General features: G+C 40.8%; 1 protein-coding gene across 1 annotated transcript; it reads left to right on the top strand.

Annotated features, from left to right (window-relative positions):
• Positions 1 to 1,854: 1,854 nt before the first annotated feature.
• On the top strand, positions 1,855 to 20,083 carry ccdc80 (coiled-coil domain containing 80). Its single transcript, XM_066706819.1, has 7 exons — positions 1,855 to 4,707; positions 6,100 to 6,256; positions 9,420 to 9,556; positions 12,384 to 12,535; positions 14,118 to 14,221; positions 15,423 to 15,503; positions 19,119 to 20,083. Exons 1-7 carry the CDS (start codon positions 2,971 to 2,973, stop codon positions 19,451 to 19,453), a joined length of 2,703 nt encoding a protein of 900 aa, XP_066562916.1. The 5' UTR covers positions 1,855 to 2,970; the 3' UTR covers positions 19,454 to 20,083.
• The last annotated feature ends 426 nt before the right edge of the window (positions 20,084 to 20,509 follow it).

The following is a 20,509-nucleotide window of genomic DNA, read 5'->3' as shown; positions in this document are numbered from 1 at the left end:
ATAAAACTCTCTGAAAGTATTTTGTTTTTCCTTCTGTACTGACGCAAGATTAAAATATTCTTCCCACTGGTTGCAAGGATACTTTGTTAAGGAACTGTTGTCAGTGCACTTCAGTCATAGGCAACAGAATGCTGGGTTGCTCTAAAATATTCTTGGAGAGCTTCAATTATCCATTTAATTAATGTAATTAATTCCATATCAGTGACTTAGCAAGCAACCAAAATGGAATTCAGTGTGTCTGTACAGAATGTCTTAGGTTTATCCAAGAGTCTAAGACCCAGAAAATATATATTTGACATTCTAAAAACATTAAAAGGAATCACTTATTTATGGAAATTAAAATAAATTGCAATTTCAATAACTCTCAGATGCAAGCAAGCTTTGTTATCAGCTTTGTTAAATAAAAGAAAATTGAAGTGGATCAATGGATATTCAAAGTCAAAAGTAATGTCTACATTGGACAACAATCAGTGCAGTTATTATGGAATAAAATGGGATGGAGTGCATTTGGAAGAAACAGCATGCTGTTGAAAGGAAATTACCCATTTGCCTGAAGTGTAAGCATTTGATCAATGCATACTTCCAGTGCTCACTTTTGTCTGTGAAATCTGGTCATTAAATGCAAAAATGTTACAAAACTGTGGACAACACAAAGGAGCATGGGAAGATGTATGCTTAGAATAACAAACCGAGATAGAAAACAAAATGAATGGATCTGAGGACAAATGAAAATATGTGACATAATTGAGAGGGCCGGACACATTGCAAGAAGAACTGATCAAAGATGGACATAGGAAGCTAAGAAATAGATCCCAATGGATGAAAAAAGACAACTACATAAAAGATGGGAAGATACTGAATATGTATTTGTTTTTGTATATATATATACTGTATATACAGCTCTGGAAAAAATTAAGAGACCACTGCAATTTTTTCTTAAATCAGCATCTCTACATATATGGCAGCCATTCCATTCCATTCACATTTGTATTTGGAATTTGGGAGAAATGTCATCAGTAGTTTATAGAATAAAATATAAATAGTAAAACCAGAGAAACTGATCATTTTGCAGTGGTCTCTTAATTTTTTCCAGAGCTGTATATGCTGAATCTTGCAAACAAGTTGATGGCAAGTATTGGCCTGTTCAGTACTTAATAATTGAATTGTATGTCTGCGGGTGGTTTAATAAGTGGGTGTGGAGGGATTGTGTACAGCATCTCCTTGAACATCTATCAAGTTTAATCAGGTAAAAGGTAAACCATGGTGCTTGCAGGCTGAGTTACCAGGGAACGTTTTGTAGTGCATTTGGAACACATTAGATACATGGAAACAGATGCTTTTGACTTGCATTGCCATGTGTGTTACAACACAACATGCTGGTCCATTTTGGTTATATTAGGAACTGGGATGTGAATTTATGAATTGTGTTATGAATTGTCAAAGATCTCATTTAAAATGTTTTCAAATGTGTCTTGCTCTAAAAGGAAAGTTATAATACCAGTAATAGTCTATAATAATAATAATAATAATAGTAATAATAATAATAATAATAATAATAATAATAATGATATTTCCTACAAAGCAAAGTGTGGATATGTACTGTATGCACCAGCACCAGTAACAAACACAAAATCACAGCGTTGTCTTCTAGTGGTAAAGAAAAGTACAGATTTAGTCTCCTTTTCATGGCACTTATGTATTGACTTCAAGATTCAAGTATCCCCCTCCCCCCACCAAAATAATAATGAAAGGTCTTGACCCAAAACAAGCACTGCTGACTCTACACTTTGAGACTCTTGTTTCAGCCAGATATCTGGAGGCTCACATCAACAGTTACCAAAGTACAGAAAACGTCTGTGACTCACATCCCTAAAGCAACTGCAAGGGAGGCGGTGTTGAGCTGCACTGTGCAATTCGCACATACGTTTGTCTCTCTCTCTTTTTTTTTCTTCCTTTGCCTCTTTCTCTCAAGTGGTTGGTCCTTGTGTGAGCTCGGCAGAGGGCACAGAGGCTGGGGTTTTTCCTGACAATTCTGGATCGGGTCCAATAGAGGAAAAGGGGAAGGAAAACTCTTCTCTACCCCGTCCCTTTTTTTTTTCTCCCCCTTTTGATTTGCTTCGACTTTGCAGCCCCTATATAAAACCACCTCTCTCCTGCGGAAACATTAGGGAAGTCCACACTGGGAGGATATCAAGGAGTCGCTGCTGGTATTAATATTATTTACAGTGGAATAAAAGTTGGCTTCAGTCACTGGGTGCCGAGACATCTGCACATGAAAGGAGATCTTCACGGAGAGGAGGCATTACCGTTTTTTTTTTTTTTTTTGTTTTGTTTCTGTTTTTTCGTTTGCTGGCTTTATTTTAATTTGAAATGCATTTAAAAGTACCTGCCAATGGATAAAGACGACCTCTGCGACTTTTTTTTCGGCCAGTTTTGGGAGTACAATCGTGAACTTCAGACCAAACAAAAAGCACACTGGACGCCAACAGAAGACGGGGGTCACCACACATTATGCAGTTGCTTTGCAGATGCGAGACTTTGAAACGCTAGGAGCGTCTACATGCATGGGATGTGTATATTTTCCCGTGCCTTTTGGGGAAACTAATTATTTCACTTGTTTTTATTGCAACTTTGGGAAAGTACACGTTTTGTGATGGATGTGTTTTCATTTGAGAAGAATGGCGGAGGAGAGCAGCTGATAGCACCTTTCCTAGCTTGTTTTTATGAGCAACTGGTTTGAATGATAAGCTTAAGCTGTGTTATGGTTATTGCAATTCAGTGTTGGCATCTGGCTCGCACCTTGTAATTATCCAACAAAGCCCTGCTGTGAAGAGAAACCAATAAACTTACCTTTTGCGCTATCCATCAAGCAAGTGAGTACAAAATCAACCTAAAGCAAAGTTTAACTCCTGTGTTCCATAATTGCTTTCCTATACCTTGTAGTGGATTTGTCTTTTGATTTGCTGTAAAATGAGACGGGCCCTGCTGCTGAGTGTCGTGATTCTCGCAATGTGGGCTGCCTGTGTCTTTTCTGACCCGGCCACACGCCGGCCCTATCAGCGCAGAGGCGTCAAACAACGCTATGTTGCTTCAACCCAGGGAAGGTCTGCTGTGCCACTGCAGGCCGCAGCATCCTCATCCTCCTTAGGGAAAAATGTGCCACACGCCGAAATGCAAGGCGATGAAAGCGCAGCAGCTGCGGCCAGAAGCGGGCAGCCCAGGAGGGTGCTGCAGGGCAGGAGACCTAAACCATCACGGAGCCCCAGTCAGTCAGGCATGTTGCAGGACGATGGCACCCCGGGGGCCCGCTCTAGACTGACACGTGTGCCCTCTGGCTCCAGCTCCCCCAATATCCTGGCGAGTTTTGCTGGGAAGAACCGCGTGTGGATCATCTCGGCGCCTCATGACTCGGACGGCTATTATCGCCTCATGATGAGTCTCATGAAGCCCGACGTGTACTGTGAGCTGGCAGAGAGGCACGTACAGCAGATTGTGATATTCCACCAGGAGGGGGAGATGGGCGGAAAGGTGCGGCGCATCACCAACGAAGGCAAAGTGCTGGAGGAGCACCTGGACACGGCACTTATCCCCAAGATGATGAACTTCCTCAAGCTGGAGAAGGGCAAGTTTGGCATGGTGCTGCTGCGGAAGACACTGCAGGTGGAGGAGAGGTACCCCTATCCTGTGAGACTAGAGGCAATGTATGAGGTCATTGACCAGACACCCATGAGAAAGATCGAGAAGGCAAGGCAGAAGGGCTTCGTGCAGAAGTGCAAGGGGGCTGGAGTGGAGGGGCAGGTGGTTGACGGAGCGGGGTCAGGGGGCATCAAACCCATCACTCGGGTAGAGACGCCAGAGGACAGGAGGCCGGAAAGGAAGGAGACACGCAAGATTAACAGGAGGCCTCCTCAGACCACGATGGCTCCCACAACCACCACCACTACCACAAGGCCAACCACGACTACAACCACAACAACTAGGCCAACCACCACCACCACCACCACCACCACTACTACCACCACCACCCGACCTACCACACGCCTCATCACTACAACCACAAAACCCCCTACCACCACCACCACCACAGTCCCCCCTACCACCCCAAGGCCAACGAAAGCCCCTGCTCCCCCTCAGTGGAACCCAGAGGTGCACCGACACCCAGCAGAAGGAGGCCCCAAATCTACCCCTGGCGAGCCCTACTACCACCCCCCAACCAAGAATGACCAGCGCAGAGACAGACACCCTCAGGTATATACTCCATACCCTACCCCCCCCTCTGAATACACCACCAGTCGCTATGGAGATAATCGCACGGACAAGAAGGGTAATGGACGCAAAGATGCCAGTGCCACGCCCCCCCAGAACAAGCCTACCAAAGCCAAGACGCCTAAGAAGAACCCCAACAGCAAAATCCTCACCAACGAATACGAGGACAAATATGATGGTGGGCAGCCCACTGTCGGGCCCCCAAAGAAGAGCAAAGACAAGAACAACAAAGCAGAGAAGAAAAAGAAGAAGAAGGGGGTGAAGCCTGAGAAAGCAGTCAAGAGGGACAAGGGCGACAGCCGCAAGAAAAACGGGAAGAAATCACACAGGAATCAGGACAAAGAGGACTACCTCAAACCCACCAAGAAAACCCCGCAACTGCCCCCCAAAGGTTCTTTGGCCTCCTTCCTGGATTATTTTGAGAACCGAAGAAGGTTGATTGTAAGTATAGTTTTGAGTGCTAAAGTGAGGGGAGGGAGATCATTTCTGTTTCATGGGGTTTACCAGCTACAAGCTCTTGTAGAAGATCAAAAGATAAAGCAGAAAAGCAAATGCATCACTTTTATTTAAATTCCACAAATCTGGCGATGCAGGTCCAGCACATTGTACCTCAGCCTGCAAAATCTGCCTGGAGTGTTTTTAAGTAATTATAATATAAAATATATAAATAATAAGAAAAAAGGCTGATTGTTACGTCATTCTTTGTATAGAGTTGCTGCATTACTAAAATATGTCCCAGTTTCTTTGATGTGAGCTACAGGACTGGCATACAGTGACACTTAAGCAAATGTATCTTCAAAACCTCCTTCACATTTCCTGCAAGTTCACAACATACAGTAATGTTATTTAAAAGAAGCTAAATGGCTTCAGTGATGGAGCAGGAGCAATTTGTCTTGATTTCCTATTCAAGGAGACAGGAGGGTGTGGGCGGATATCTTGCTTGGATTGGGTGCAGTAGATTAATGCACATATTTCCGTCAGAATGTAAACAGCATTGTCGGAGACTTAATGGGCAACTTTAAAACCTGCCAGGAGACTTGCCTTGCATTGCAATGTCACACCAATCGGTTTCACCAAATGTTTGATTAGGAGGTAACTAAAAATGACAGCCCTCTCTCACACAGTGACACAGGAGCTGACTAAACAAGGCCAAAGCAGAAGTGATGCTAAGACATGCACTGTTGTTCTTTCACAATCAGGACAGAATATATTCATAGACAACTAGGAATCGGATGTATAAATATTAATATTACTCTGATTTAAATAAGTTGTTTCTTGTGTAGAGATTCTGCTGTTTTGAATCTAGACTGGTCAGCAGTATTTGACAGTTGTTCTTGAAAGCAGCTCCTAGGATGGCAGTAACATTTTCCCTTCTTTTTTCTTGATCTGTGTCATATTCAGATTGTCTGACATGCTGATATGATGATTTGCACTTTTAAATGTTCTACTGCAGATTACTGCCTGTTAAAAAGAGTGCCTCCCAATTCTACTGGATACGATTTTATAATAATAATAATTATTATTATTATTTTTAAATAGAGCTTTATGATGCACAATGCCATGCTATGAGATACACATATGTTGGTACCTGCTCTTCTTTGTGTTCTGTATTTTGTCACAGATGTGCCTCTATGTTGGGCCTGATTTTATTTCTATGAGATGTATGATATTATATAAGTAACCTGAATTTGATGGTAGTTTCAGCAAACATTTATCATCTATTGCGGAAAAATATATATCACTGGTTTCTTTTAACTAGCACTTGAGCTCAAGTCACTCTCATGAAACTGTTCATCTTGAAAGAGAAAGAGCCTTATGTGTTTCTCCCTCCAGCTTATCACAGCCCCCCACGAGGAGCACGGCATGTACATGCAGCAGAGAGACGAGTATCTGGAGCACGTGTGTGAGATGGCCATCAGGAAGGTGTCCATCATTACCATTTTTGGGACTTTGACCAATAACACCATGAAAATTGACCACTATCAACTGGGTAAGGGTGTTTCTTGTTTTTATCATTTCTTAAGAAAAGCTGATGGAGGAATTCCACACAGTTATAGCGCTGTACCTCACCCTCAGTTAGCTTCAAGGATTGACCATGTCCAGGTGTCTAATGCACCCACTGTCAGTGTCTTTGCTTGCCTCATCGGGGAGTAGAAAACGTAATCTTTCTAACAACAGAGACAGGCCTAAGAGTGTTAGGTTCCTTGAGGACACTTGTCCTGTACAAATAAAATCATTATGGGGATTCATTAGTGCCAATTTTAAATTTAAATTGAGGTAGGACCAGAGACCCACAGTTCGCACAAAACGCCAAATAGTCCGTCTGCAGGCTAACATAACTCAAAACAATTTATACAGTTGCAGCTGTAATGAACCAATTCGGGATGTTTTTTTTCCAATGTCTGTATTTTGTTGTACTGCTAGTTTTTTTTTTATTGGATATGAATGCTAACTACTGTATTCCCTTATTGTTTGTTTTATTGCCATCTGGAGCTCCATCTAGTGATAAGGGGTTAAGTCAGTAGGGACTTGATTGTGATAAGGGAACTGCAGCATTCCCAGTGATCAATGGACTTGGAAAACTGTGAATCAGCACATGCCATCAAAACTCATTATCTAAGCAGATCCTTATTTCACCCACTGAAAGGTATCTGAAGAGCTGCTTAAAGAGGCCAGTGTAGGTTTTGGCCAGTTTCCCACAGGCCTGATTGGGTGACTGGTATAGAAGAAGCCTACTGAACATTGAGACGCACAAGTCTCCGACAGACTAACACAGTGAAGTCATTTCCCTTTAGTTCTCTGCTGACTTTGGTCCTGGATCACTAGACATGAAAGTGATTACCATTTCCAAAACACAGTTACTGTAATGGGTAGACTTGACCAGGCTTGTCTTTACACTTTGTACTTTAACTGAGATTAACCTAGTTTGCTTACATTTTTTATTATTTCTCTTTTTCTGTAAACACATCAAGGATTAAAAGATTTTGAAGTTTTTTTTTTTTTAGTATTATTTTATAGTTTAGACTGTCTCTCGTCCCAAAAGGATTACAGGAATTCTGGAACACAGTAAGAAAACATACTGCCAATATTAAAAACAGTGACCTCACATGACCATGCAGAATTGTGCTAAAGTCTGCCGATGTGCTAGGACGGAAAAAGTTTTCAATTAGTTGGATACATTAATTCAAGAAACCAAGCTTGTCACAGGTGCCTTGGTACAGTCATACATCGGCAGACAGTGGTTAAAGCGGCACAACCTGATTTTGCACGTGTAGCTGTTTTTCCTGGAACAAATCTAACCTGGACCTAAAACCTTATCCTAACCATAACCATTTCTATAATGTCGTTCCAGGAATAACAGACACACGGCAAAATCACGTTATGCGGTGAAAGAGAGCCACAGTTAGTTTTGGGCATGGTTCTGATAAAAAGTGCTGTATGAGTGTGTGTGAAAGTAGAGAGTATTTCCTCTAAGATGGCAGTTTAAATAACAATTTCTTATTGTTTCCCCATTCAGTTTCATTTCATTCCGATTTCCCAATTTTGTTTTACTGGCGGTTCAATTCATTTGACTTTTTGGGATGATAACTGGGTATCATTTCAATTCCTATAATTTTTCCAATGCTTCAATTTTTTTTGTTAAATATTACACTCTTGCAGGACTTGTCTGCTGCAGTATTGGAAAGGCTAGATGTGTATAATGTTGGATGACATCATCAGAAAGCTGTACTTAGCTGGGGCTCAGATTCTGGACGGTCTCTCAGATGAGTCAGTGGACGTCACAGTGGGAGCACACGTGGTCTTGACGAGAGCCACATACACACTGTCAGGGTGGTGCTCAGAGTTCATATTGATAGATAGGGTCACCTGGGAATGTAACTGAAAGACATCTAGGAAAGAACTAGAATCAACTATTGATTATGTATGTATTAACTTTACCTTAGAAAAAAAACAGTGGAGGAGGAGGGAGGTATTCTAGTCCATATGAAAGTGACCAGTTGACAATGAATGCAAAATCAGATCATCTTCCCCCTAAAGTAAAACATCTAGTCTTCAGTTTATATATGTTCTCAAGTGTTAAGTATTTAAGCTTCAGTGCAAAATTCGGTTCATGTCCAAAAGCAAATATGTTTTTTCCCGTATCTATTTCCTCTCTTGAGCTTTTTCAGAATTTGCAATTGCTTTCAGAAAATGTGGCAAACTGTTAGTATGTGGTAACACTGTTAATATGCAGATAAATTCTCCTGGTGTGAAACAGTAGACACACCAAAAACAAACAAACAAAAAAACAAGAAAAGATGAGGTGTGTTATTCTACTTGTTTTTTGTGAAGATATGTGCTTTTTTTTCCTCCTCAGGAATGTCTGATATGTCTGATTAGAATCACCATGAGAAATTCCACATAAGAAATGAAAATAAGCCATTCCTTTTAGTTCCACTCATCTTTTTTCTGTAGTGTGCTGGGAATGGTCCTTTTTTCTGAGAGAAGCCTCTGTCTGGAAGGAAGGGAAATGGAAAATGTGATCACTGAGAGAAGGAGCTACAGTTGTTAGAGATTTTAATTGTATGCAGTGTCTGCCCATATTGAAATGCTCACCCTTTTAACAAAGTGGAAATTGTCTTACCACAGCCTGTTTCTGCAGCAGATTCTGGGCATTTGAGGCTGTTGTTTGTTGTAGTTGTAGTCTCCCACATTTGCTTGCTGTGGTAAGGCTGCTCCTTTTAATATGCCAAGAGCCCAGTACTGCATAGACACCCAAATTAAGCCACATCTGAGAAATGAGCTTTCAGTACAGACCTTGATAAAGTCCGTAAAACAATAGTTGCCAAGAAACCTACAGATGTACTTCTAAAAATGTCAGCTTCAGCTTATCCCAGGTATAATATGAACAACAGTTTAACGGGGTTGAATCTGTCGTGCATTTCATTCCAATAAACAGTAGGTGCAGGTAATCCTTTTAATCTTCCTGTGAAATACAGAATTGGTGTTGATGGCTGTTCTCATCGACACAACAGTGTATTAAGGGATCCCATTGCTGGTGTCAAAATGTCAGCCACTGTTTGTTTCCTGCTTTGTGCTTGTAGTTCCCAGTTCAAAAAATGTCATAAAGAAATAGCACTGTCATTGGGCCTTGTGGATTGGTTGTTTTTCAGAGCATGATACGCAGATGAAAGGCCTGAAAGAAGAGGACCTTCTCAACCAGGACCTCATTGTCGAGCTGCGGAAGGAGTATGGGATGACCTACAACGACTTCTTCATGGTGATGACTGACTTCGATATGAGAGTGAAGGTGGGTGTGCATTTCCCTCGGAGCCGTGTATGTAGCCTGGGGGCAGAAGTAACATACAGCATAGTGGAGCAGCTACTTACACTGTAGTGTCTTGGTCTCACTTGCGTAAACTTGTAGTAAACGCAAGGACGTTATAGAAGGTGCAAAACATGTACCACGATGAACACTGGTGCTTAATTGCTATGTAGAACTGTTTGGTAACATGATCATGGGTTCACTATTTCTAAGTGAATAGCTGATTAATGTTGAACTGGAGAGTAACTGCCCAATAGGTTTTGTGTTTCATGTATTTAAAATATTAAGACAAAAACATGATGTGTTAAAAGTACTAATGAATGTCTAATAATATACAAAACAAGCCATTATTAATTATTATTAGTATCCCTGGGCAAGCAATTAAGCCTCCAAGCTTAATTTTATAAGGGTGTAGTGCTCCATTTAAACATCAATGTCTTACAGTTTAAAGGCCATTTTAAAAATACAGTCCCGTACTGGTGCTCATGAAGAGGCCTGCATTATATCATGCCAGGCTGCTTTTACGTGGAAACAGAAACAGACAGTTTGCAAGGTTAACAGTGTTGTCACCTGTGCTCCTCGGTGGGGTCCCTTACAGATTATTTAATGTCTTGAATATAAAAATCCGGAGTCCAGAGGCCTAATCTGGCGATGGAATTTCTGCAGACCTGTCATGTTAACTGTGTTTTGAATGTACGCTACATACTCGAAACAGTGAGAAAAACAAAGAAAACAACCTTTGGGACCACTTTTTATTTCTTCTCGTTCCAAGCCAACCGCGGCTTCGTTCAAGCCGGTCTAACCTGACAGCTTGTCGACTGGAAGGCGGTGCTCACAAACAGAGGCCTGTGCTCTGTGCCTCTGCAGGGGCAGCTCAAAGTTAAATAAGCATCTGCCTTGTGGTTGTCAGACATCTAGAGAGATGTGCAGCAGTCTGTGGGGTCTAGTCTTGGGGCCTCATTTTCTGCAGCTGGGAAAGCATTTACTGATGAGTCAGGGCAGTGAATAGGTTTATCAGATTGACTTCCAGACTTCTTGACTCACACGAGATGCTTGCAAGGAATTATTCTATTTTGAAAACTTACCAAAATGAACTAAAAAAAATGTAATCCTGCTGGTTTGACTCATGAGTTAATAATTTCCCTCAACTCAGGGCCCTAATGTTGGACAGTACATGACTACCTAGAATGGGACAGTAAATGTCAGCACTGACAGAAAAGCTTGCGTAGTAGATTAGTGTCTCCATCTTGGGGGAATATTCATGAATTGGAGCTGTGTTGCTGAGTTCTATCTGACTGCAGACCTGGAATAATGTGCTACGAACCCTGAGACATACTTTATTGAAATAACCGGCCTTGACACAGAGGGAAATGTGACCAAGCATGAAGAACGAAACCCAGCAGCCCCGAACACTATAGTTTATGTCTGTTTGGCCTTGTGCTCCGTGTAAGAACCAAGGCTGCCACTTAAACTCTGCATGAAGGAAAACTGCAAACGTACACTCTAACAGGGGGGTGATCAATTTAATATGACAATGCTCTATAGTCTTGTCAATTTCCAGACTGCCTTTGACTCTCTGCTTAAACCTACAATAGAATAAAAAATGTTGATGTCTTAAATTTTGTCAGCAGTCGCTTTGTCTTGTTGGTTTATTCTGTTTGTGTTACACAGTTGGTGGGGATTTACTACCCTGATGCACATTGTGCTTGTTTGTTGTTGTTTTTTACCAAATGTAGCACATTTAGAATTTGAATAAATAAGTGTTAAAGTGTTTGTATGTGTTACACACAGCTCTGTATTATTAAAAATTGTCGCTCCACAAATAGTAAATTAATTATTTAGTGATCCTGCAACACTTCTGTGCCTGTGATGATAAATAAATGCCTTACACATGGCTGTTAAGGCCAAGCTAATATGTTTGTTTCCACCTGGTGTTTTGCTGGGGTATTATTATCATTATTTATTTTTTACCAGATGCCCATAACCAGGGCAACTTACAGTCTTCACAAGAAACATTAAAAAGTGCATTAAATATAATCAGTGTAAAATACAATAAGCATATGTCCTAGTGCAATGAGCTATCAAGTTCAGACATAATAAAGTTCTGTGCCTGGTATGAGCTAAGGGGTGCGGTAGGCATAGGAACAGGAGAAGTAACAGTAAAAGATAATAGTGCAAAAATATATATCAATAGTCAGCATAGTTTAACAAGAATGTGCTTACGCTGTACAGGAGATAAAGCTATGACCTTACATTATGTCCCTGTCGAGGCTCTTCCAGTTCAGCGCAGTACAAATCTGTATTCAATATTTTTCTAAAAAATGTGAGTATGTTTGTGATGAAGTTAGGAACTGCACACCAGTCTGATTGGACACAGTTATTTAATCTATGCTAGTTGTGTACTGGATTTCAAAACAAGCCAAATTTAAGAATTAAAACCAATGTCTTCAAAGAAAAGCTCAGAATGTAAACCATTACAAGGGAACTGTTCCTATGGTTACAAAACAGTCTACTTGCATTCAGCCGAAGATCGATTTCTACTTCGACCCAGTACTCTTTCTTGGAATTTGCATATCTGTTGATTGGTCACAGACATCTAAATTCCGATTAGTCTGCTGACATCTGCTGGAGTAAAGGTGTCATGGGTGACATTCCATGGATTATGAAAGGCAGATATATTTAGATAAACACATACCTCTTATTGGATACATATATGTCTTGCCTTTGGCTCCCAGTATATTGAGAACATAGTCTGCCTGCATCACCCTTTGCTTGCTGTTGTCTCTTACCTCCCCACTTCCTCTCCTTACAGCAATACTATGAAGTGCCCATTGCCATGAAGGCGGTGTTTGACTATATTGATACGTTCCCCTCGCGCATCAAGGAGATGGAGAAGCAGAAGAAAGAAGGTGTGATGTGCAAGAAGGAGGACAAGCCCAGATCCCTGGAGAACTTCCTATCAAGGTATTAAAGCTGACCGAGGGTGAACTGGCAGGGTTGCGTAGTGGAGGGGTTGGCTTGTAGTTCTCTAAAACAAGGAGTGATTATCTGTGATGTAACTTGGAAGACCAATATGTGCAGTCTATGAGGTTGGATACCAGATTGGAACTGCTGTTCTCAAAATCCAATGTTGGAATAGTGATTTGCCATTGGCAGGTGTGTCAAAGCTTACATTTGTTCTGGGCCAAATAGTGAACTAATCGGAAGCTTTGACTTCATCCTGAGTCCACGTAAGCTGAGCCTTTTTATTCATGTACAGAAGATAAAGGATATCGAAGGGAATTCAGTTCAAGTCCAAGCAAGTTGCGTCAAGTGAATTCCTTCCCTGTTTATGTCCTCTTTGGAAATTAAGTCAGACTTGATTAGTAGTATGAAAGCCCCCCGAAGTTGAATGAGTATTTCATAAGCTGTGCTACCCAAGGTCCTGAGCTTCAAACCACTTCCTGTCATTAACCCGGAGCTTTTTGTGCAGACTAAACACTGTGGGAGGCTTTTTTAGATACAGCAACACTACCTCATGTTTTTGCAGACTGCAATATGGTCCACATGACTCATGTGGAAAAACACGGGTTACATCCCCCAGCCCACAGATTTCCAACAACTTCCAGAAGCTTAAACACTTTGCCTCTTAATCCTCTGACAGCTCCTTCTGCCCTTTGTGGACTACATTATTTTTGTGGGATGCTGCAAAAACAGACTGGCGACCCTTTCCAAGAGTAACAATAGCCCTCTTGAAATATGGTGAGCTTTTGTGTTTGCCTATGACATGCTGGGCACTATTTTCCACTGTGAGCCAAGTCCAAATCTGGTACATTGTGGTGTGGTCTGAGCAAGGTAGACCACAGTTTAAAAGACATGGAAAATAGGAGTATATACCTGGAGTTCAATATTCTGCAAGGCAGTAAAATTCATGCGATTCCTATTCATAAAAGGATGTAATGCTAAAACAAACCATCACAAATATCTCCCAAACCTGATTTTCATTAAAGGTTGCCAAACTGTAAGGAATTGTGACCTAATGATGCATAAGAATCATGGGAGTTCTAGTGTAGGGGTCATATATAAAGGTTAGTGTCAGGGTTTCCACACATGATCAGCAACAGATTTCAGGGGAAGTGGATCAAAGATTTGTTTTCGTTTTCCTTGATAATTTTTGAACAACATTATAAATCACTGTGGCAGTGTCACATATCAAAATAGCACTAGTAGTCCTAGACTGTGCTAATTGAGGTCTGTGAAATCAGCCACATATTCTAGTGTTGTTCCAATCTGGTCCTCAGGGGCCACAGTCCAGTAGGTTTTCTAGTTCTCTTCAAATCACTTGCTACATCAAAACTAAGAAAGGATAAGTTAAATTAAGTTAGATTGGTTCTTAAGTGAATAAGGAGTCCGGTTAGGAGCTTAGTTGGGGTGAAATCCAGCAGATCCTAGAGCAGTTTTAATGAAATCTGCTGTATCCTGTTGCTGTTTTGATTGAATGTGTGTATGTGACTGGTGTTACCCCCTTGCCTCATGCTGACAAGATGACTGTGTGTTCTGGTGTCAGGTTCCGCTGGAGACGAAGGCTATTTGTGATTTCAGCCCCATCTGATGAGGAGTGGGCGTACCAGCAACAGCTATACGCCCTGTCCAGCCAGGCCTGCAACTTAGGTGAGTGGCGACTGTCTGTGAGTGTTACAGAGCACTGAGAGAAATGTGGGGGTTTAATCTATTCCTTCTAACAGAAAAAACAGACTGATCTGGGACACAGCACCTCTCTGGCCTTTTTGTTGTTGTTGTGGTTCAGACTTGTCTAGACAGTGTGACGTTGGCATAAATGTAGTTTGAAAAGGAAAGTTTTTGTTTTTTTCCCCATTGTTATTTCAAGGATGTCCACGATTGGAAACCAAAGTGATGCTTTTGGGGAGAAGTGTCAGCACGTGACTGGATTTCTCTTCTCCTTTGCAGACAAATGCAAATGTTAGCTGAGAGATTTGAAATTGTTTTATTATTCACCTCATAAGTGACACGGAATAGGATTGTGTAACATCACGTCACAGACCACAAAGCTCTGGTGGTAACATCCCAATACTGTGAAGGAAAAGCGCTGACGGGCTGCACAATGAAATTAAATACTTTTCCATGTCTGGGCATCTGTTTGAACACTTTCTTATAGTTGTTGGCCTCATCATCTTTTGGAATGCAACAGTTTATTTTATTTTCTCCCCACAGCCTCACATTAAGGGCCTACAATTGAACGCTATGTACATATGTCACTGTGTAGCATTCTTAGTCACGGTCCTGGTGTCTTTTGTTCAGATGTTCAAGGGTCACTAACCAAGTGGGAAACACATTCCACACATATTTCCTCTGAGCCCTGCAGGACTGCACAGGGAATCTTTTCATCTGAATGCCACTTCTTATCCAGTTAGAGAACTACCCTGGTTTTCTGCTTATCACCATACCGACAGGCTCAGATCAGCCTTGGAGCTTGTGTTCCTCACAGGCTTACCAACACTCACAGATCCTGAATGCGATTCCATCATTGGCTGTCCCTTGGCTTCTAACCACCTATACATCCATGAGCAAATGTGCAGCAGTCTAGCAGCACTTTCATTCCCTTCATTCATGGGCACAAACAGGCTCGGTGATCTTAGTATTGCAGTTACTGCCGTTGGAAGGCCAGTGTCATTAACTAACGTCTTTATGAAGTTCAGTGAAGAATCATTCCAACATTGTGAAACAGTCTGGTAAAACTGAAGAATGAATTTCAAACTTAGCCCCTGGTAATGTCCTGTTACATTAGTGCTGTTTCATAATTGTTTCAAAAATACTGTATAATTCACATTCCCCTGTCTGACTTTCTCTCCAGGCCTGCGTCACGTGGCCATTCTGAAGCTGGCCGGCATCGGTGTTGAGGCTGGGGGCGTCCTGGAGCTCTACCCTATCAATGGTAAGGCTCCTGCATTCACATCTAATCCTCACACTCCCTTGCTGAAGATGTTGCCATTTTATGTAGGCTACTGCTAGGCGGTAACTGGTGTTTATATGACAGCATTGTAACCCCAAAGAAAAGGAAAGCCTTTATAAAGAATTTTGATCATCCCTTCATTATTAAATCAATAAGGGGCTTCCGATGGGTATGTCTGGTAAAAGCCTTTGTCTACAGTACAGGATAAATGCTTTGGCCCAGATTAAGCAGAGGTGAGGGCAGATACAAGGCAGCTGGGGAATTGCACAGTCCTCTTCGCACCAGCGATTCCTGTGGCTTCTTAAAATCTGCAGTTTGAGATTACCCTGATATAACCTGGTCCTCGGGAGCCAAAAACTAATTCTGCGTTATAGGTGAACCCATGTTATATCGAACTTGCTTTTGCCTCAAGCTCCTCTGGTATTAATAGCAAATCATTTTTGTTATAGCTCACACAGTGTAAGCAGTAAATAAATGTGTTCTACAATGGTTAAATTGAAGATCGGAGTGAAAGTTAAAAAATACTGTAAATGGGCTGTTTTCATTTTTTTGCTTTACATTTGTTATATCTGAATTGTATAATGTATGGTAAGAGCTGGGTTGGGGATTTACCCAGTTTGCATTGTGAATATTTGCTGATGGCTGACAGCAGGACGAGTTAATAATTGGATTCCAAAGTGAAGGGGAGGAAAAATGTGAAGAGATTCCAAATTAAATTAATTAATGCGTACAGAAAGGTGTATGTCATGTTAATATATAATTTTAAATTCTGATTCTATAACCCCGGGAATACACCCTGTCCTTCAGGGACATCACAAAGATTCATATTAATTCTGACTGGATAGGATGTTACGTGAAAGCATTACTCACTAATGAAAGTGTTCACGATTCATGAATCCAAGTAAAGTAAATGAGTACAGGTTGAATATTTTAGGAAGACCTGTCCAGACTTCCATGAACATACACAATGATCTCAACAGGAAATCACCTGTTACTCCCTGTGCAGTTGGATTGGTTTCACAGATACATCATCTTGAGAGATCCCAAATGGTCAAAGACGTATATGTACAGATCACTTACATCTTTGAAGTCTGTGGGCATAAAAAAAGCAGAGTAGCTGTTGTTGAAGCTCTGGGAAGGAAACGCCTGTGGCTCAGACAAGGCCACTGTCAATTAACATCCTGTCGCTGGTTAAATGTACACCTGCTAAGGTTCTGAGGTCTGTAGTTGGGCTATAATTAAGGCTTCTATGGGGGGATTTTGTACAACTGACTGCTGTGTGTATATATAGAAATCCTTTTTGGCAGAAGACAGGTAACGTACTTTAGCAAACACTTACTTCCCAAACAGCTGTGCTGCGCATGATCAGATCATACATTCAAGAAGTGATCTGTCTTCCCCAGTGTTTCTCACACCACAACATAGTCTAACTTTGATTAAATCAAGTGTAATTGATTAAGAGATTAAGCTTGAGATTGCTTATCCTTACGCCCATTTTTATATTCTGCTTGTCTTTAATTAAAATATCTTGACCCATTTGAAGATATTTAGTACACACCAATAGAAAAGTAATCAAATTAATATTAAGAGGAGTATTTTTTCTTTAACTGGAAAATAGTACCTTTTGTCTATTTTTTAAATATAAAAATTGGTTGAATTAAGACTGGGCAGTTTAAAAAAACATGATTTTTATCTGTACTAATAGTATGACCAATTTACCACCACTACATGAGATTTTTGAGATTTTATCTTGACATATCTTTTTACCTTTTATTTTTTTGATGGAGCCACCTGCTGGCAAGGAGGGCATATTGCATGGCCATGTACAACTAAACAGCCTACAAACAGGAGAGGTTTGACTACCATATTTGCTAGATTGAATACACAATCCCCTTGCTGTATATTCCTCTCCTCAAAGACTCCGAAAACTATTTGTGGCCTCACTGTGTAAATGCCTCGATCACACTGCCAGTGGACCTAATGACAAAAGCAGTGTGGGTCTATTGCCCCTGATATACATTGATCAGCTCACGGTCAGTGACCTTTGAAGTACTATGGATTGAGTCCTTCAGTACTAGCTTCAAGCAGGTACTTGTACTGACCCTTCATACAGAGTTATGCTCCAAAATCTTTCCCCCATCATTGGTTCTATTTTGTGCTTAATTTGGTTGAAAAAATATTATGAAACTATCCTTATTTCTTATTAATTATTAATTATTTCTTATTAATCCTTATTAATATCACATTGTTGAACACTGTTTCAGTGTGAAAAAAACCCACCTAAGATTTAATTTGATTAAATGGGTAACCCTCACTAACTTGTTTCATATAAGAGGGGACCTAGGGAGCATGATACAGGTTGATACAAGCAAACCGTGCCCAAGACATGAGGCTGAGCTAGCAAAGGACAAAGGAAAAATAGAGGGAGATTGGCTGTGGAATAAAAAGACTTGAATGTTTTGTAAATCTTATGAACCAGAAAGTAAACCTCTTCGGGGCCATATATCCTGGTCTGTAAGTTCAACTTCTAAAAGAAAAACACAATCTTAATCTGATGTTTTGACTTCATGCTGCATATTGATATAGAGAGGGCCCTCCAAAACCACATCAGTGGTTCTCTCTTTTGTCATCCACCCTTCAAGATAAAAAAGTACTTTTCTTCTGTTGATACAGCTGGGCCATATTCTCTGTACACAAGGTAAACCACTAAGCAGCAGGTAGCAGTTGTGGTTGGGCTCCCTGCTTGACTTCAAGGTTTTCTATCCTCAAGATAAAACTCAGCAGTCTGGAAAATCAGGTTGCAGACGGACAACAAATATTTTGCAGTTAAGAAGTAATGCTGTGGAAATATAGTTATTCATGAAGAATGGTGTGACCACAGAAATCCGAGGTTGTATGCATGTTCGTGCAGATGTATAGCCGTGGCTCCCTGCTTCACTTTAAAGGGGAAGGAATATATGTGTTAGTGGTACGTGGAAGCGTACAGTTCTGAAAGGGTGCCGCTAATATGCAGACTGTTCCATCAGTTGCTTGTTATTCAAGAAATGTTTGTTTTTCTACTAGTTTGCTGTCCTAAAGTGTCTTAAACATATGGAGGCAAGGTGCTGAATTTCTGTATACTTTACTTTCCTGCACTGGCAATTTTTAAAAAGCAGGGTGCGGCGTATTGACTTACTCTCACTACTGAAATAAAAGACTAAAGGAGCATTACGGTCCAGGTTTTACTTGGCCACATGACAGTATAAAAGTACAGCGAAGCCTTTTCTGGAATGGTCCGTTATGTCCAACACCATAAAGCTCTCATTGGATGAAAGACTTTTCTGAGAGATGCATTGAAAAGCAAAACTACCACAAAAAAAACCCTAAATATTCAGTCTTGTCATTTCTGATAGAGTACTTCCAACTACATGGTGTATGAGTCCCCTTCTACACAACACTTCCTTGCCCATAGTTTAAATTTCAGCCATGTGCACCAGCCACCAGATACGGCTGGATTCATTTCAGCTCCTCCGTCCACACTACACATGGTGTTGAGGTTGTTCATTGCAACATGAAAGTTGCTCTGTACATTTCCGCCCCTCCATGCTTTATTTCCAGGAAGCGCTACGGTGGAACGGGAAGGGCTGTCCGGCTCCTTGGTGAAGGACATCCGGAACTACTTCCAGATCAGTCCTGAATACTTCTCCATGCTGCTGGTGGGCAAGGACGGCAACGTGAAATCTTGGTACCCCTCTCCCATGTGGTCCATGGCTATTATCTACGACTTAGTGGACTCTATGCAGCTCCGGCGACAGGAAATGGCCATCCAGCAGTCACTGGGAATGAGGTGTCCTGAAGATGAGTATGGAGGCTATGGTTACCACCATCAGGGCTACCATGATGGCTACCAGGATGACCACAGGAGCCCCTATGATCATGGATACCGTTACTGAGGGAAGTCGCTTACGTTTTAGTCTTTTTTATTATTATTATTATTATTATTATTATATTAACTGAAGTTGTACAGGCAAGAGCTGACTGCTTTTCCTGATGTGCAAAGTTTCATTCCACACATTAGCACAAGGACTCTCCTGCCCCACCCCCACCCCCGCACACACACACACACACACACACACACACATACTTGCCTTCCTGCTCTTATGTTTCATCAAAACTGACAAACAAAATAGATTTTTTTTAAATGTTGAAATGATGGCGGATTTTAAAAGATGTATACAAAACAAAAAAACAAAAATCCACAAGCTGACAAAAGAAAACGGGTCTGTTTTCCAGCTGAGGACATTGTATTGTAGATAATCAAAGAAACTTGTATAGACCTCTTTGTTTTATTTTAATGTGCCTTTTTTGTATTTATTGTATGTTGACTCCTGTTGTAGCAGTATATTCAAATTGGGTGTGTTGAGGTGGCTGTGTCACTACTCAAGACACTGCTGGAAACAAACAAAGAAACACCTGCATTAAGACTTTTCGATTGTCCTTAAAGATCACTGTCACTGAATACGTTCTTATTTATATACAGATGTACTATATGACAAATAAAACCATGCTCTCATAAACTCCAATATCTGAGTTTGGATTCATATTCTCTTTTGTATTCACTTCTCCAGGAATGCTGAAATATTCTTACTTTAAAAGATTTGAGAGCCTTAAAATGTGTACAGTATTGGATTAGTCCTTCATCACTTGTCCTTAGTCCTTAGTCGTAACTAATCTAACTAATGACCAACTCTTTGCTTTAAAAATGGTCTGTAAGGACAAATTATTATTATTATTATTATTATTAGTAGTAGTAGTAGTAGTAGTAGTAGTAGTATTTATTTCTTAGCAGATGCCCTTGTCCAGGGCGACTTATAAAATATAAGAGCAATACAAAGTGCAATAATACAGTGCAGTTCAAATGTAGCTTAAAGCTGTATCAAACCTATGCTGAACCATAAATATGTTGTGGGCAGTTTTACCAATATAAAATTAATGGAAATAAAATTATA

This window comes from Amia ocellicauda, chromosome 6 (assembly GCF_036373705.1).
Source record: "Amia ocellicauda isolate fAmiCal2 chromosome 6, fAmiCal2.hap1, whole genome shotgun sequence".
Taxonomy (NCBI): Eukaryota; Metazoa; Chordata; class Actinopteri; order Amiiformes; family Amiidae; genus Amia; species Amia ocellicauda.
This window is presented reverse-complemented; position numbering and strand designations above follow the sequence as displayed.

Bases quoted from the DNA above. Each gene is read 5' to 3' on its own strand.
- ccdc80 (XM_066706819.1), top strand. From the start codon at position 2,971: ATGAGACGGGCCCTGCTGCTGAGTGTCGTGATTCTCGCAATGTGGGCT. The intron at 12,536-14,117 runs GTATTAAAGCTG...TTCTGGTGTCAG, and splicing joins CTGGAGAACTTCCTATCAAG to GTTCCGCTGGAGACGAAGGC. The intron at 14,222-15,422 runs GTGAGTGGCGAC...CTTTCTCTCCAG, and splicing joins CAGCCAGGCCTGCAACTTAG to GCCTGCGTCACGTGGCCATT.